The sequence below is a fragment of the Phyllostomus discolor genome, chromosome 13 (genome assembly GCF_004126475.2).
Source record: "Phyllostomus discolor isolate MPI-MPIP mPhyDis1 chromosome 13, mPhyDis1.pri.v3, whole genome shotgun sequence".
NCBI lineage: Eukaryota > Metazoa > Chordata > Mammalia > Chiroptera > Phyllostomidae > Phyllostomus > Phyllostomus discolor.
The window spans coordinates 39,119,736-39,138,326 of NC_040915.2; the positions used below are offsets into that span (position 1 = coordinate 39,119,736).

General features: G+C 59.8%; 1 protein-coding gene across 1 annotated transcript in view; it reads right to left on the reverse strand.

The window, feature by feature from the left end:
* The window catches only part of LOC118497837 (protein sidekick-1-like), a 32,796-nt gene that overhangs the window by 11,102 nt on the left and 3,103 nt on the right, over positions 1-18,591 (reverse strand). Inside the window, exons 3-4 of the mRNA XM_036013644.1 lie at positions 17,104-17,240; positions 15,972-16,300 (exon numbers count right to left, since the gene is read on the reverse strand). Of these exons, the coding sequence (XP_035869537.1) occupies positions 15,972-16,300; positions 17,104-17,240 (466 nt within the window). The remainder of the gene's footprint in view (positions 1-15,971; positions 16,301-17,103; positions 17,241-18,591) is intronic.

Consider the following 18,591-nt stretch of genomic DNA (forward strand, 5'->3'; position numbering starts at 1 on the left):
TTGGTCACGGGGCTGAATCTGATCTGTTTACTTGATGCAGAGTCTAAAACATGAAATAGGCCAATATTTTAAAAATTGTTTTTTTTTAATCTAAATAATATGGAAAAATCAGAGAAACTAGAGGAATTGAGCCCCCCCCCATTGTGAAATAGGGGCCAATCTGCCCGTGTCCCCAGTTATCCTCAGTCTCCACCGTGCCCTATTGCCCTGCAGCTGCGAAGTCTTGGTCACCAGCAGTGGAAAAACCAGCATATCACGTGAAGGCCAGAGTCCTTCCCCGAGTGTCCTCACTCTTTTATGACAACGGCCTTGCTGTTCTAGGCATATCTGTCTGTGATCACTAGTCTTGACCTTGATGGTCATTAGATGGTGAGATAAAATAACTCCCAGCCTCTTTGTGCTGGAGTGATAAACCCCACCTGACAAGGCTTCTGTGGAATGACAGGGTCATAAGGCTGGGCTGGCGCTTCATGATCTGGAAGACAGTTCCCCTCTGCCTTCCTCCAAAGGGCCGCGCACATCCTGGTGGAGGCGCTGGGGCCGTGGCAGGGCTGCTGGGACAGGATCGGTGCCCCGCCCCCGGCCCGCGGTCCTGGTTACAAGCTCGGTGGGCCCCTCTCCAGACCTGGTGCACCTGGCTTCCGGCAGCGGGCGCCCACGGCCTCTGCAGAAGGCCCCGCCTTCGCGGGGCTCCGCCCCCATCTCTGCCTGCGGCTCCCTCCCACCAGGAGTCCTTGATGGGCCCTCCCACCATCCGCAGCCCACGCTGGCCCTTCCCTGTCCCCGTGCGCACACGATCCTTGCATTCCTTAGGGCCCTGCCTCTCGGGGCGCTCCCTTCTCCCCATCTCTGCTCACCGCCTGGCTGCATTCCCAGCAGAGGACTGCCCCGCTGGAAGTCTGCCCACAGTGGCTCCCGGGACCACCCTCTGAGAGCCTGCAGTGCCCAGGTCCCCTGCAGGACGCCTTCTCACCTGTCTGCCTGGGCCCAGGCTTTCTCCCGTGTCCCTGTCACAGCTGTGCCCGGGGCCCCACCCATGCACCGGCCCCTTCCAGGCAGGTCTCGCTGCCACCCCTTTCTCAGCTAATGGGTACCCTCCCACCCCCCACAGCAGAGCGAGTTCGCCAGGTGTCCAGGGGGCCAGTGAGGTCGGAAATCCAAGGTCAAGGCAGAGCTGCCCCTTCGGGCCGCCTTCCAACCAGGTCTGGACACCCTGAGTCGCCACCCCAAGCCACTTTCTGCCAGCGAGGCCCAGAGGCAACTTCCTGCCTCCCCTCGCCTGCCCGCAGGAGTCTGTGACAACGTATCCATTTTGTTTTACCCGCTTTTCACAGCAGTGTGATTTAATCTAGAAAAGCTTCTAGTTCAGTTTAAAACACATTGTCCACTTTATATATAATTCACATCACTAAACCAAAAAGTACTTTCCGCAGATCCAAGAACCCCGCGCCCGTCGCCCGAGACAAAGACAGATGTGGCTTCCGCGTCTCCCGGCCTGGGGTAATGGGCCCCTTCACCTTCTAATTGGGAATAGTCTGTGCTCGGTGCAAAACATTGGGGGAAAAAACCCCACAGAAAATAAAAGGAAAGATTAAATCTCTCTCCTGCATCCTGCTCCGGGGAGATAAATAACCACTGCTAATATTTTATAACGATCTTGTGGTTTTAAAAATATGTATACACCCACACGCACATAAATTATAAACACTTATGGGTTGTCAATGATTTATGGATAACTATAGAACTACACAGTTGTATAAAATTACAAAATGCACGGATTTACAAATTAGTGGTGTGCCCATCAGCATAATTGGGTCTCCTTTTTTTTTTCCTCTCTCTGCAATATAGGAGGAATTTTCACACAAAATGCTCTTCCTCAACATCAATTGTCACCGCTGTGTCTGTGGAATGAATGGTCCACTTTTTTGTGTGTGGGGAAATTTTCTTGTGCGTTCTTTTTATCCTTGGGCCTGTTCCCAGTTCTGACCGCATTTAGTTCTCATGGCAACTGCTAATTGCGCCAGAACCGCGGCCGGCAGAGGCCCGGGGAGGGTGCTGCGTGTCGGCCACCTGGAGTTGGAGTTCCTGCGCGGGTCCTCCGACCCCGGCGCTATCTCTCATTCTACCCCGGCTGCCTTCCCCACGCCGATACATCAGAATTCTCTAAAAGTTACTTCTAAGGCTAGTCGCACTTCTAACGCGATCTTTTAACGAGATTGAAGAGCCTGAGCCGTCGTTTCCGACTCCGACACGCGTTTCCCGGGCGGGTGCTGCAGGAACTCGCCGGGAAGGCGCGGTCCTCGGTCCTAGGAGGCCCCCGGGCAGAGGGGCGGCCGCCTACCCCCCGGAAGGTGGGCTCTCCGTGGGCAGAGCGGCCTCCCGCGCCTGTGGCAGGCTCGGCTTCTGTTTCATTTCACTCTGCCGTTTGCCCTGCTTTTCAGATTGATTTCCTTACGTTTTTAATTAATTTAGAGCGTCATTAGTTTGATCAAGGGCATGCCACGGTTGCGAAGGGTCTCTCTGGACTGAGACAAACGGAGGCCCAACCTCATAACACTCAGCCCGGCCTGGTGGCCGAGCCCAAGCTCCTCCGCATGGGAGCAGCGAGGGGGGGGGGCAGGCTTCACGGGGAGGCCGGGGGGGGGCCCTCCCAGCAGACGTGGCGCTGCGGACCCCCAGCCCGGAGAACCAGAGGCCCGAGATGAAGTTCCGGTGGTGGCCTTCTCCCCGCGTCCCCGGGGCCTCTCCTACAAGGAGACCACCGCCCCTGGTCCAGAGCTCCATTTCCCAAGACCCCCCCCCTGACCTCCTGACCTGAGCCTCTCTGAAGGCCTGGACTCCTGAAACCGTCACCGCTGGGGGTCAGGGTTCCAGCAAGGGGGCTCGCGGGCCCACCCAGCGAGGACTCCTTTCCTTCTGCGTTTCCGCGAGTCCATCCCGTCACGGAGGCGCGTGAAGGAAATGCCGTCACAGACCCCGTCTCTGCTCTTCTGGGACAGCTGTGGGGCTCCACGGCCCGCCAAGGAGCAGCGTGACTCCCCACGCCAGGGCTGGTGGGCGAGGACAGGGCTGCTTATCCAAGGTTGTGCCCACTCGGAATAATGGCGGATTTCTATCATCAAGTCCTGCCCCCTTTAAACCCCCCAAAACACACAGTCCTGCCCCTCCCTGTTTGCCAAGCCAGGCCACTCTCAGAACACGCCCGTCGGAGGTTGGTGGCTCAGCGTTCCTGGCCGCAGGTCGGCACCCCGGGGCATCTCCAGGACGCCGTGTGTGGTCGGGCAGCCCCCGCAACGCCCAGCTCGGTCAGCTGTGCCGCCGCGCTCTCCAGGCGCGTGTCCCAGCGCATCCCCTCTTTCCTCTTCCCCACTCCGGCTCTGCATCCAAAACCGCGTGACACCTCCCTACACACTGGGCCTCACGGCGGGCCGCCGGGCGGGTGGGGGCGGGGTGCTTGGTCATCCTTACCCCCTGCAGGTCTGCTACCTCCGGCCGAGGCCTCCGCGGAGCAGGCGCAGCCCCGCCCCTCGCTGCAGGCCGCCCAGGCGGAATCCCTTCCCTCCCAGACTGCCCTTATTTTAAAGCCTGACCCGGAGCTTCCTGCGTGACCTCGTGCGCGTGACCTCGTGCTCGGCGCCACGTGCTCTGACAGTCCCGCAGCCCTTTCCCCGGTGGCCGCACGGCTGCCCACCAGGAAAGACTTGCCGTGATGACGCAGAGTACCCGAGGCCTGATTATCCGCTTCCCCCACCCCCCCACGCCCAACCTGGGGCTGTGGGGAATTTTGGGGGAGGCCCTTGCTCTGCGCCCGGTTCCAATACTAGGCGTGAGAAAAGCCCTGGTTAGGTTTGGAAACTGGAGGGTGAAGGTGGTTGTGCCACATTGGGAAGACGCCGGACGCCACGGAGCCACACGCGTTAATAAAGCGCAGGTACGTGGATTCCATCCCAATAAACCAAGAGACGGAAAGGGCGCCCGTTCCTCATTCCAAAACGCCGTCACGCCTCATTACGGCCCCCTCTCGGAGCCAGGCGCGGAGCGCGAACTCGCACCTTTAATTCGGCCGTGCTAATTGCTGCGAGCGCGGGTTTCTGGCTGCGGCAGGCCGGCTCTATGTGATTAATTTAGCCAATGTCATGGTCAAGAGGACACGCTGTAGAGCAGGCCGGCAGGGGTCTGGGGCCCTGCTCTGCCCCTTAGGAGTTGTGTGACCTTGGCAGGATTTTTAATTAAAACAATTGTTCATTCATTATTAGCAGCCCGTGAGGAAAATGCAGGACGATTATCCAATATTCCGTGTTTAACTTTTAATGTCTTAGGAAATTTCACTGCAGGAACTGTCAAGTTCAGCCAAGAAACGTCCGAGAAGGAAGAGGGTAATCAAAGTCATCACGTCCCCAAATGTTTCCAAATGTTAAGAAAATGAATCACTGACTAAAAACCCGTCTGGGAGTCCCGTGGCTGGAATGCTTTGCGCTCCGGCCTCTCCGCGGGTGGCTCGGGACTAATAACGCGGCCCACCTCGGCGCGGGAGCTGGGGGTTAAAGAGCGCCGCACACCCCCTCCGCAGAGGCGAGCTTCGCCGCTGTGGTTGTTATTAGTCGTTTTATTAACTGCCCGTGAGTTCGTGAGGGCAGGACTTTCTCCCGGCGCTGGCAGGGCACCGCACTCCCGCAGCGGTGCAGTGAGCCATTGGGCGGATTATGCTACTGCTCACCGTCCGCGAGGTCTCTGCCGTGTCTTTGGAGTTGGAGATGGGGCCGCGGCCTCTCTGACCTTCACGGCTCCCAGCGCGTGTGCTCACTGGATGCATGAGTGGGGGTGCCACTGTCGGGGTCGGAGGGGGTTGTTCCTGGGAGCTGAGCCGGGGCTGGGGGTGACCCCAGGGAACCTGGGGCCCGATGGGACCTGGCCAGCTCCGGTGGGAGGCTCAAGGAGCGAGGGTTTGGTCTCCCCCCAGTGTCGCCGGGCTGGTGGCAGTTAGGACTTGGGCACGTCTTCAAAGGGGACAGAATGGCCCTCACGTCGTGTAGAACAAGGAAAGCCCTTGAACCGACTCCTCGGAGGAAGTCCTCCCTGAGCCTCAGGCGCCGGGGCTGGCCGTCCTCTGAGCCAGCCAGATCCACAGGTGGGGGCCCCTCTCGCCGGCGAAAGGTGGCCTAGTGTTGCTGCTGACCGGCCTTCCCCAGGGGCACAGCAGGACTACCGGGGGGGGGGTGGCAGGGGCCCCTACAGTCCGCTCCCACCGCCTGGTGGGGGTGGGGGGGTTGCTCAGAATCAGCAAAGCCAGCGAGGGCTGACGCCCGAGGCCCGGACTCTGTGTGTTTCCTTGCACCTTCCCGGGGCGCCAGGTCCCGTGCCCCTTCCTGGCGGATCTCTAAGGAGGACACAGTGACAGAGGGGGCCCCTGGGTGGCCCTCCGCACCCTGCTGTCTGCACACCGGGAGCTGCAGGAGGCCCGTGAGGGCCTGGGGATCCCTCTCGGTCGCTCCTGGCCAGGCGGCCTTGGCGTGCGTGCACCCTGCCCCCGTGGGCCCATCGGCGAGCACTGGTGCCCTGCCTTCCCCACGGGCCCTCGGGGATGCCGCGCTGACCCACACAGACGTCCTGCTGGGAGCCCGCCCCCCGAGGGAGGCACCGCTGGCATTCGAGCGTCTCCGGGTGGCCTGCCCGGCAGCCTCTAGTGAGCAGCGGCCCAGCCCCGTACCCATGGGGTGCCACTCGCGTCAGCTGCCCCACCCACAAGTGGCCTCCGCCACACAGCTGCCCTTGCTGGAGCTGGTGTGGGTGTGGACCAGCTCCTGCCCCGCTCGGCCGACCGCGGTCAGCTCCCGGGGTCACTGCCACCATCCCACGTCCCCTCGGGTGCGGCGGGACCCCGTCCATGCCGCTGCCTCCTCGGACCCGCCTCTGCACATTCGGACCTCCTGGGCCTGGTGTTCGAGGGAGTTTTCGGAAAAGCGGGAAACGCAAAAAGGGAAGCAGGACCCGCCACCCATTACTCAGAATCCAGTATTTAAACCATCAGTATGTTGCCATTGTTATTCAGTTCCGTATTTTTTAATATTTAAGGGAGCCAGAATAATACAATAAGATAAAATACCCTTCGGATCCCTCCTCCACTTCAATCTCCTTTTGATTCTCCCAGAAGCAACATTATCATAAGTCTGGCGCATCCCTGTCTGCTCCCTTTAAAATGATCCCATTACATTCCGATGAATATGTATCTCTGAGCCACATTGCAGGGCAGCCTTTCGTGCATTTTAAACTTGTACGGAAGTTCTGTGTTGTGCATGACACATCCTGGCGCCGGGTTTCGGCTCGGCCCCGCGTTTCCCAGGATCCAGGCTTCCTGACCCTCCTAGCAGCGCATTTATTTTAAATGCTGTGAAGTGTTCGAGCGTTTGTCTCTGGAAGGATGGCACCATGATTTATGTATGAATTTTCATACCGATGGACTCCTAGGCGGTGCCCATCCCCCCCCCCCCCGCACCAGCCACGCTGCAGCAGTGCCGTTTGCCTGTCTCCGGGTGGACAGCTGGAGCGTTTTTGGGTTGTAGAGAGTGTGTAGGACCCGTTACACCACAGTGGTCTCCACTGCGGCTGTGCCAGCTCACGCCCCCTCACGTGTTAAGGAGTCTGTGTATTAAACCCTTGACGCGGTCCGACCTTCGGATTTGCTGACTGCACGTGTGGTGTGGCACCCTCGGGCGGGCCGGCCGGCGGTGTGCCCGGTCCCCACCCCCGACGGGTGTCTCTTCCCAGCTCTGGGCCCGGCGATGTCACAGCGCTCAGAAGTGAGTTTGGAGTGTTCCTGTTCTCCGTGAGAGTCTGTATGAAATTTGCATATTCAGCTATAAATATTTCATGGGACTTCCCAGGGAGGGCAATCTGGGCCTGGAGTTTGCTTAGTGGGGAGTTTCCAAATTATAGATTCCATTTATTTCACGGTTACAGAATGATGCGGGTTCCCCGGTCCGCCGGGCGCCCTTTTTGGTGAAGTTGGGCTTCTTCGTTATTTGCAAACTTCATCTAAAATTTCAAACTTATCGGGGGCAAATGTGCTCACACTAGTTTCTTGCTTTCATTTTCACGTCTAAATAAGTGTCTGCAGAGAGGTCATTTCACCCCGATATTTCCTCCTTTCTCCTCTTTTTCTTGTCAGGGAGGCCTTCATGTTCTTCGTCTTTGCAAAGACACTTTCTGATCCTGCCTACTCTGTATGTGTTTTTATTTATTTATAATTTCTGCTCTTTAATGTTCCCTTGCTACTTTCTGTTGTTTAATGCACAGTTTTTCCAAGGGATGCTGACCTCGGTCTTTCCTCTGTTCTTCCTGTTCTCACTCGAGCAGCTTGTAGAGCGAAGTTACGCCGAATGAAGCTGAGAATTTAGGGAGTCGTTCATCCTCCCGTGCACCTCTCCGACAACAGAGCAGCTGCTTGTTCTTTTAAAGGTTCACTGGAGGTCGCTTCCTTGTCATTTCTTTGTTTTCAAACTCTCCGCGTCGTTTTGTCTCAGGTAATTAGCTGTAAGTGCGTGTGGCTGAGGACTGCTCCTCGGAGTCTGCTAGATCCCTCCTCTTCCCGGGACCGTTTAACTGGCTCTTATTTACGGGATTATCGGCACGTTTTACTGTATCACCTCATCTTGTTTCCCATTTTATTTCTCTCTTCGGAGGATTGCTCCTTCATTGTCGTATTATTTTTCCTCCAGTAGTTTCTGATTAAGAAGTTATACATCTATTGTATTTTTTCTGGTAATTACCCTGAAATTGTTTCAACGTGTGGAACTGATCACTATTTTTATTTTCTCCCGAATAAGATAGGGCCCTTTATATAAGTTTATGGCCCTCATTTCCCACCAGGCTTCCTCCCCTCTCTTCATTCCAACACCCGCTCCACGCAGGTGGAAACCGTGGGGTTGTTTTAGCTGGAAGCTTCCGGGGACACATTTCTAAATATTCTGCACCCAGGATTACTGAGACCCATAATGCTAGTCGTCCCCCCTCCGTTCTCTCAGTTTTCCCCGTGTGAAACTTGGGTGACGATGACTTTTTCTTAGTTCATTTTTTTCCCTCATTATGGCCCCGTGCATTTTATGTCACCCACGCAGGTTCATTACTCTTGGGTGTTTTGGCCGAGACCATCTTCAACAAGTTTGCTCAGAAGGGGTCGACGGAAGGTCAAGTCTCTGTGTCCTGTCGTGGCCGCATGGGTCTCCGCTGGAGCTCACGCTGGACTCTCAGTTTTCGCTTGTGTCCTCTCTCTCTCCTACTTTGTCATCTCTCACTGGTCCCCCTTGCCCTTGCTGGGACACGCCCCAGTGTGTCAGCAGGTGCCGTCTAACTTTTTGTTCGTGCTGGCCACCTCGCGTGGACCCTTCAGCCCGACACCTGCGTCTCCGTCTTCCTGGGAGAACTTCTATTGTTAGATTTTTTCCTCTGCTTTATTTTCTCAACCCTCTGCTTATGGAATTCATACCAGATGGCTTGAGAGCGGTTTGATTATTCAGGAGATAATTCATTTTTAGCTGCATCTCGCTGCTATTTATCCATCTGTTGAGCCCTACATTTTCACGACCGTAGTTTACATTGCTAAGACCCTTCCTGGGCGCCCCTCTCTGCCGGGGTCTCTCTGGGCACTGCCGTATCTGCAGCGACAAAGTGCTTCCTGAGAACACAGGAGCCTTGAGCCTTGTCCTTGCGCGTATTTCCAGGAGCTTGACGATGACTCCACCCCGGCTGGCCCCGACCTTAATAGAGAAACTCCCACAGCCAGAAGGGATACTGTTTTTAAAAAAATAGCTCCTGTGAAAGGTACGGTTATCAATCCCAAGATTCACTTCAGGCTGAAGCAGCACGGGACTTCTTCTGGTCCCCACAACGGGGCGAGGGCGCCCCAGAGACATGGGCCTGAGACGCCGCGGGGAGCTCGCACGGCCGCTCCCACGCCCCCGGGGTCAGCGCACGTGCGTGCCGGAGGCTCCTCTTCTGAAACCGGGGCGCTCGCCTCTGTTCAGAAGGAAATAAATGGCCCAGAAGTCAGTTCAGCTGCTTTTAATTCAAAAACCGGATGTAAACTTGGCTGAGGACTAAAGATATTAATTGCAGCGTTATTTATACAGACGGGAGCCGGAGACACCCCACGTGCCCAGAGGGGAGGGAGAAGAGAACCGTCCCGGCCGGAGTCCGGGCGGGGAGCGCGGGGCGGCCTTACGGACGACCGACCCTGCCCACCCCGGGGGCTGGGCGGGGCGGGGGCAGCAGCCCGGAAACACCGGCTCGCATCGGGGCCGCGGAAGACGGGTCGCGGCCTTGCAGGCGAGCCGCGGCCACTGTGGTGCTCACGCCTCCGAAGTGAAGGCATAAAAGAAACGTTATTTGTGGCGATGAATTGGGGTGCTTTTTTTAATGGGGGAGTTTTTTTGTTGCTTTTCAAAGCCACGTCTGTGCAATGGGAGGCGACTTGGAAAGAATTGGAGTCCGGCAGAAAGCGCTCCGCGGTCGGAGCCGGGGGCCTGGGCGCCGCCGTGGCTCTGCCCTGGGCACCGCGCGTCTCCGCGCGCGTCTCGGGCTTCCGCTGCCTTTGCGGCCCCTCCTCCCTCCGTAGGTTGCCTCCAGGGCCCTTGTGATGCTCCGGACAGTCTAACGAAGGTCCAATCTCCTATGATGACCGATTTGCTCTCTTTACAATGGTAACTGCTGCCATCTCATGGGGTTTGGGTCAGAGGAGAGTGACGTTTTTACATCCTTTTGTCATATCTCGTTTATTTTTTTGTTAACTGACCAGCCGTTATAAAGGCACGCTTGTTCGCACCTTTATTCTCTTAATTATCTCTCCCACAAATCTTTGCTTTTACTTCTGACATAATGTATCGGGGTGACGTTGGCTAATATGGTCTAGCAGGTTTGGAGAGCACGGGTCTAGGACACGTGATCTGCGTGTCACGCTGGGCGCCCCCTCCCCCCAAAGTCACGTCTCCTATCTCCATGCCTTGCCCCCCTTCGCCCTCCGCTCCCCCTCCCCTCGGTCTTCGCCGCACTGTCGTCAGCGTCTGTGGGTTTTTGTTTGTCTTTCTTGCTTGTGCGCTTGTCTCCGGCAGCGTCGCGCCCCACAGAGGGCGGAACCGTAGGGCTCTCCGCGTTTCCCGTCCGATGTGCGGTGCTCAGCACGACGGCCTGACCAGGGGCCTTCTGAAATTCGGAACACTGTGCGTTATCGCTAACCGGACTGTATGCGGAGATTTATCCCAGTCGTTAACCCTTTCCGGCCTCCTAGGGTTACATAACCTCGACGTTCCTCGTGGCGTTGGTTCGGACGAGAGCCTGGCTCTCTGCTCTGCCCGGCGGGGGCGGGAGGGGTCGCCGAGAGTCGATTCCGTGATGCCGGACTGAGGTCCTAACTCGTGGGCCCCGCTTCCCTCCGAGGCTGCGGCTTCTGGACCGCGCTGAGCCCTCGACCGCGCCGGGCGCTGTCCTGGGTGCTGGAAACCAGCTGGACAAAACCTGGCACCTTCCCCCGGAGCTTCGGGGACGAGTGCCCGAGACCGAGCAAACAGGCACAGCTGTGACAGGGCACTGGGGTGACGGCGCATGGGGCGGGGAGGGGGGCAGGTGACTCGACCTTAGGACAGTAAGGAGAGCCTCTGGAAGGCAAGGGCACTGGAGCAAAGATCAGAAGGAAGCGATTAATATCCGGGTCAGTACATCTCGGCTCAGCGAATTTATATGCAAAGAACTTCTACACATAGCAGCGCCCCTGGCGCAGGAGACAGTGCACCTGGTGCAGGAGATAGCACACCTGGCACAGGATAGCGTGCACCTGGCGCAGGAGAGAGCATACCTGACACAGGATAGAGCACACCTGGCGCAGGAGAGAGCGCACCTGGCACAGGAGAGAGCGCACCTGGCTCAGGAGAGAGCACACATGACGCAGGAGAGAGCGCACCTGGTGTAGGAGGCAGTGCACCTGGCTTAGGATAGAGTGCACCTGGCTTAGGATAGAGTGCACCTGGCTCAGGATAGCATGCACCTGCCTCCCGTGCTCCACGCCCGGGCTGCAGCCGCGGCAGCTGGTGGAAGACTGTGCACCACCTGGTCTGACCCCAGACCCCATCCAGGTCAGTGACCAACTGGGTTGTTCTCGCCCCCTGTGCGCACACCTGTGGGCTCGTGCGGCGCCATCCACAGCGGTGGTTGGTCACCCACCCTCGATGGGCACAGCCCCAGGACCCCTGCCCAGGGCGGAGACCCTGCACTTGCCCGGGGCTTTTCTTCAAGGGCACGCGTCCCTTCGTCTGCCCGGGACTGGGCGTGGCTTCCCAGTGGCGTGTGGGGAGACGCTGGGGGCCCCCGTGTCCGGGGGCTGCAGCCTCTCTCTCTGCGTCCGGACCGGCTCTCTCCGGCCCAGAGTGGCCTCCGACCTTCCCCCGAGGCCCGTTTGTCAGGCACCACCTGTGGCGAGACCGAGCGGTGACTGTTGGGACCCGAGGCCGCCGGTATCTGTTCCCGTTCTTCACGTTCCGAGGGCCAGAAAAACCACCCACAGTGACTCGGACAGGAAGGGGGCCCGTGGGCTCACGGGTTGGCGGCAATCTGGGAACAGGCCCGACTCCAGGCCAGCCCGGAGCGTCACGGGGACCTCGTGTTTTCCTGTGTTCCCGGTTCCACGCACCTGTGGGGAGCCCTGCCGGGAGGGAGGGTGTGGGCTGGGCTCGCTGGCCCGAGTGCCCCCTTTCCCTGCGACACACCCTGCTCTGGTCTGCTCTGCCCCGCCGATGCCAGGTACCTGCTCCGGCCAGTGGGCGTTGGCAGACACGCACGGGGAGGAACTGGAAGTGTGTGACGGGCATGCACTTTGACCTTCGCCCTCTACACTGACGGGAGAAGAGCTTCCTCCAAACAGCTCTGCCCCCCCTCCCCCGGGCCCCGCCTGGAAGCCCAGGTGCCCACCGGAGCCCGGCCCCAGCGGTAGAAGGGGAGGCCAGCGGGCCAGCAGTGAGAAGCAGCAGAGGCCGCCAGGTGAGCCCCAGCCGACCGACAGACGAGGGCCCTCTCTCGGCCGCGACGTTGGGTGGGTGTTCATCACGCAGCCACGGCTGACTGACACGGCAGGCGACGACACAGGCGAGGGGTCGGGGGTGGACGCCTCGGGATCGGCTTCTGGAATGGAACCTGCCGGCGGGCCCTGGTCCCGCCTCAGGAACTGCAGGTCGGGCGTGGGTTTGTTTTTTTTTTTTGTTTTTTTTTTCCAAACACCAGTGTCCTGTCTGCTCCCTCGTTATGATTTGCGGGATAATGATGTCATTGAGCAGCTTTTAAACCTCTCCCGTCAGCCAAGCGCTGGGACCGTAACCCTCACTCTGGCAGGATCTCAAGGCTGAAGGGGAGCCCTTGGGCCGGCTCGTCTGTGATACAAGGGAACGGCTCTCGAAGGTGTCGTTGGCCGTTGCGAGAGCTAGTGCAGTTTCGTCTTAGCTCTTTCCGCAGTATCTCCTCGGTACTTGACACCTAAGTATCCGCTCCGTCAACAGCCATAACGGGGCCCTTAGTACCTGTGGGGCTGTGGGCGGGCTGTGTGGGGAGGGAGGGAGACATGATGGTCCCTGCTTGGGGATTTACCATTCAGAGCAAACACAGCGGCTAAACAGATCAGTCATTCCCTTAATTGCAGAAAGAACCTCATCAATGGACTCTTTCGTAACGTTATTTTTAGAAGTTATTATAACTTTATTTCAAATAATTCGCCAAGTAGAAATGTGCAGAAAATGATTGCCATGTCCTATCATTTAAATAATGATCGTTCACAATTTTTAAAATTTATTTTATTTTAGAGAGAGGGGAAAGGAGAGACGGAAGGAGAGAAACACCCGTGTGTGGTTGCTCCTGCGCCCCCTACTGGAGACCTGGCCCGAAACCCAGGCACGGGCCCTGCCTGGGAACCGAACTGGCGACCCTTTGCTTTGCGGTCCAGCGCTCAGTCCGCTGAGCCACACCAGCCAGGGCCGGTTGTGAACATTTTGATGAGTGACTTCAGACTTTTTTTCCTGAGGCACGTGGTTCTGTACACACACTTGTTCTTCAAAGAAAACTGACACCATGTTACTGCATCTTCACGTAACAGCGCGTGGCCGTCGCCCCACGTCCGTGATCGGGGGTGCGCAACGCGAGTTCGGTGGCTGCAGAGGGTTCCTTTGGGTGACGGTGCCGTGGTTCGCTCCGTGCAGCGTCTGCCAGGAGTCGCTGGCTGTTCCCCGTTTTCTCTGTTACGAAGAGTCGTGCAGCCAGTCTCCTCTGTCCTGCGTGCCACGGACCCTTAGCACCTAGAGCCAAGGTCCTACGAGCAGGAAGAGTCTTGGGGTCAAATCCTAGAGAGCATCGGATATGCTTGGGCATCGGATATGCTTGGGGGTAACCTGACTTCCAAAGGTTTCCATGTTAAATATCCCGCCCCTCAGAACTTGGAGTATTTTGATTAGATGGCCTGTCTCCATGGACAAAGGTGTCTGAGCCTCTCTCAAGGTCAAAGGCTACTCTTTTCAAGTTCACAAGTTGGCTCTAAAAACGTGGAGTCTGTGTGACTCCACTGAGGACGGGACGGGGGTGTTCAGAAGTCCCCTCTCCCCACTTTGGGGCGGCACCTGTACGGATGTGGGAGAAAACAGAGAAGAAAGTGGACTGAGTGCCGGCCTGTGGACCGAAAGGTGGCAGGTTCAGTTCCCGGCCGGGTCACACGTCTGGGTTGCGGGCTGGGCTCTCCAGTTGGGGGCGTGCCAGGCAACCGGTCGACGTCCCTCCCTCCCTTCCCTTCTCTCTAAAAATCAATAAATAACATCTAAAAAAACTTCACCTGACACGTTCCGTACAGCCCCTGTTCTCTGGTCCCCCCTGCGTGAAGTTCGAGGCGAATACAGAAAGACACATGAAACAAACACTCCCTTCCTCCTTGGGAATTTAAAAAAACACGCAGCTGAAGGACCATGGGTCAGGGGGGATCCTAATGGAAGTTTAAAGGAGCCAGAAGTTGTTCTTCTCCAGGAAAAACCCACACACAGCGATGGCTGGCCGACTTCCGGTGAGGCTGCTGGGGTGGGGTGGGGTGGGGGCGCCCAGAGAAACGAGGGGCGCTGCAGAAAGGGTCGTACTTAACGGGCGGAGTCGGGAGGAGGAGATGAGCCGCTCTCCGCCAGAACGCCCCAGAGTGATGAAGTCCCTTCGACCTCCGCATCAGCCGGCCCTGCTCCCAGGGGAGTGCGGGGTTCGCTGCCGCCTCGGTCACCGCGCGTCCATCAGCCGATCGAGGTGCGTCCTCGGCGGCGTGTGTTTCTGTCCAGAGACTCCGGGCTCAGTGCGCGGTTTGGACTGCCCGATCGCGGGGTCTCTTAACGGAACAGGCCATCGCCGACCATGCAGCAGGCGAAGACCCAGCTCCCCGTACGCCCCCGTCCCCGCCAGTGCGGGGCGCTGTCGCCGCCCCGGATTTGGGCCGATAGGCAGCTGCTGTCGGTTTTCATTTCAGTTCCCCGGGGGCACACGCCGGGAGGCGTCCTTTTCGTGCGGATTTGCCGCCTGTGTACCTGCCTTCTCTGCGAGGTGTCTGTCAGACCTCTGGGCCGGGCCGCTTTCATTGGGGCAAAGCAAAGCCCAGAGTGGAGCCGGCCTGGGGAGTTTCCTCTGGTTCCCAGAGTCGTCCAGACTGGAAGCCCAGCCAGGGCAGACCCGTGAGGTTTTTTGTTTGTTTGTTTATTTATTCTTAGAGAGGGAAGGGAGGGAGGGAGAGAGAGACATCCATGTGCGGTTGCTGGGGGCCGTGGCCTGCAACCCAGGCACGTGCCCTGACTGGGAATCGAACCTGGGACACTTTGGTTCGCAGCCTGCGCTCCACCCACTGAGCTGCGCCAGCCAGGGCAGACTCAGGAGTTTTCGTCCCCGTTGAAGTGCTCGCACCGAGGGCAGTGCCCCCCCCCGGCAGAGCCCTGTGTTTGCTGGGTGAGCCCCGATCGCGGAGGAAGACGCCTGCAGGGGTTTGTGCCGGGGGCAGCAGGTGTGGCGGGGTGGGGTGGGGGGGCGGCGGGCAAGGCGGGCCCTCAGTCTGTTACTACAGACCAGGTTTTAGGGGGACACAGGTGCACCCCGTTACTTACTAATTGTCTGAGGCTGCTTTTGTGCTCGGACGGCTGCGTTCGCAGTGCAGGCGAGACCCTCTGGCTCGAGAGTCCGGGAGCGATGTGCTCTCGGGCCCTGTGCGGGGGAAGGCCGCCGCCGAGGCTGGCAGACCGGCCAGGGGCTCCGAGGGGGACTCCGGTTCCCCCGGCCTCTGCCAGGGAGACCGCGGGGACTCCCGAGCGGCCTGTCATTCGGTTTCAGTTTTCCCTTCTCGGGGACGCCAATCTTTGCTCCCCGCTTCCCTCCCTTGGAATTACGTTATGCGCTCCGGAGCGAGGCATTCCTCACCGACTGATTGAGTGGCTTCATTGATTGGCGAGAACCCTCTGCCAGCTGTCTTTAATTGCTTCTTTTACCTTTAAATCAAAGGTGCTTACGCTCAGCCTGGATCTGCTCCAAACGAAGGGATTCTGCCTCGTTGCTGCCTCTCTGCTCGCCCCCGATTGCTTCAGAATAAACGGACTATTCACACCCCGGCCTGAAAGTACCGACCCGCCCCCATAGGGGAGCGGGGGTGGGGCTGGGGGCTGCGGGGGAGGCCCGGCTTTCATGGGGTGGGGGCCGAGCCCCTTGAGTTCGAATAGAAAGGGCCACCGTCCGAGGCAGCAGGAGCGAGGGGGGGCTGGCTGCTGGAGCGACAGACTCAGGGGGATGGGTGGCCGTCTGGAGCCGCTGTCCCTGCTCTGGATTCGACGCAGGAAAATGCCGAGGGGGGGGGGGCGTGGACACCCGCTGTGCGGGGGGCATTTCCTCGGCAGCCCCCAGGGCGGCCCCTCCTGAGCCAGGTCTGACCCAGGTGACGGCACCTGCCAGAGGCACAGGCCAGGGGCTCAGCTCAGGCAAGGACACGGGGGGCGGCTCCGACGAGGACGTCTGGTGTGGCCACCGGCAGGTCCCTGGGCCCGGCCGGTTCTCCGGCCTCTGCAGGAAGGGCACGGCGTGGGCCCGGCCGTGCGGGAAAGCCGGTGCCGGGGCCCCCGCACAGCGCAGGTCCGGGGTGCTGTCTGGGACGTGGTCTAGCCAGAGCAAACCGCCCAGGCGTGAAGGTGAATTAGCTGCGGCGGCGCCGGCGGGCGCCATCTGCTCCGTCACCCGGGCGATGATGGCGAGCGACGACCTTCGGCCCGTCTCTGGGCTCGTGTGAGGGAGGGACGATGTCCCCGATCCATTAGCTGTTTTTTTTTTTTTTTTTCCCACTTCTGTGTCTCAGTTCCGTTCCAGTGAAGGGGATTCAGAACGAGCGGACAGAACACGGGACCAGTGCCTGCCTGTGTGGCGGCTGCTCGGCAAGTTCTCTGCGACCCGCCGGCCCGAGCGAGGGCTCCAGGCCTGGGGATGGAGGGGGAGAGTCTCTGGGAAGGTGCGGAGGGAGGAGGAAGGAACAGGGGGCCGATGTGCACGTCCGTTCCCGTGTACTCGTCCCCGAGGCGCCTCCCAGGAGGAGCCCTCTCGGTGGACACTTTCAGACCGCGATACGGAACGGGGGGACTTTCGTCCGCCGTCTGTCTGTTGGCGAGCTCCGGGCTCCCCCAGACCCGACTGTCCCGTGCCCACGTGTCCCGTGTGCGTGGACACTTCCCCCCAAGTGTCTGTGGCCGCAGCTGCGAGCCCCGCCCCGGAGCTGGGTCCGCACCCACTTGCTGATGACGCATTCCATCTGTGGATGCGCCGCTCACGGATGTCCCCAACCCGTCTCCTCCTGCTGACTCCCCGTCCACTGCGCAGGGACCTGACCTGTGCCCTTAACACCTTTGGAGGCCTCATCTGCTCCCTTGGGGAAAAACACCCCAGGTGTTAACACAGGCACAGCCCTACATGCAGTGGAGAATGCCGGTGCCCCATGCACGCGGTTGCCTGTGTGTGCGACCGCCGCCCCCTCCACAGCCCGGGGCCATTTCCGTCGGAGGCTCCCTCAGGCCCCACCAGCCCCTCCCTCACCCCCACAGGTAGCTGCTCCCCTGAGCTCCGTGCACACAGGTGGGCTTGGGGTGTCTTGCGTGTCCCATGAAGGGGACCCCACGCTCTGTACTGTGCTGTGTCCCACTGCCCTTGGTCACGAAGGCGTCTAAGGACACCTGGAGGACAGGGGCTCAGGAGACCATCGGGAGAGGGGTGGGCGGGGCCCCGGGACCCCCCCTCTCAGGGGTTCACGGCCGGCTCCTGTTTCTCTGAGCCCCACAGGACTGTGGCCAGACTGGGGTGTGCTTGTGTGCGCCTCTCCGGGGGGCGGGGGGCGGGAACATGTGGTCTTCCTCATTTCCCCCCAAGTGTCTCTGATTGAAAAAAAAAATGAAAAACTCCAGAACCAGTGGGCCCCATTTGAGACGAGACGGTGGACACTGTCCCCCGCACCCAGGACGGTGGGCCCTGCTCCGGAAGCAGACACAGAGAGGGCGCCCCGGGTGGGGGCCGTCCTGGGGGCCTGGCCCTGAGAAGAGGAGAAAGCCCGGCCCCACCCTGGCCCCGCAGAGCCTCCGCCAGCCCAGCGGCCGGGACACGGGTGTCCCCGGCTGACACGGCCTTGCCCGTGTGCGCCCTCCGCACCCCGTCACCGGGTGCGGACACCCGGGGAGGCATGGCCTTGGGCGGGTGGGCGTTGTCTGCAGCTGAGGCCCCTCGAAGCTCAGAGCCCACCCCCGGAGGTGTCCTCCTGCCGGTCAGCACTGTGGACACACAGCCTGCACGCACGCACACGTGGCTGTGTGTGTGTTAGTGCAACACAGAGACACAGACCCGCTCGTCCCCGAATGTGCCAGCCACCTCGATCTCAGAAGTCACTCGGTCACTGGCGAGAGACAGGCCTGCAGCTCAACGCAGCGCCTGTCTCGGGGAAGACGCGTCATAGCTGTTTCTGGAAGGTTCCCAGCGGTCCCGGCACTGCCAGCGGAACAGCACAGAGGGACGCAGCGCACCCCGAGCCAGCTGCCCAAACAGAAGCGCCCTTGGTTCTTTCCCGGCCGCCCCGCTGGGCCGCAGGTGCGGTTTCCGGAATCGGGGCTCCCCTGGCACCCCTCCCCCCGCGCCAGTCTTGCCCGCCTCGCCCCGATGTCGCATTTTACCTTAAAAAGTGGAGTTCTTTCTGGGACGGGCTTGCACCGCCCCTGAAAATGCTCACTCTCGGCCTGTTCTGTGGTCCCAGCTCAGTGCCAGCCCTCCCGTGTCTCAGAAACAGGCCGGGAAGGCGGCCGGAGGGGCGGGGAGCGGGGGCCCCTCCAGCTGGGTGCCCAGTTACCGCGGGTCTGCACGGCTGGCCGGGGCGCGGGGTCACGGCCCGCTCCGCAGCCAGCACGGGGCTGTGTCCGGGTCCGGTGCTGACCGTCCCTGTTGTGTGTGCTCAGCCCGGAGTTCCCCCCGGAACCCTCGGGCCGCCCCGAGAACGTGCAGCCCCCTGCCGTGGTTTCCTGAGCGCATCTGTGGCCCGAGGAG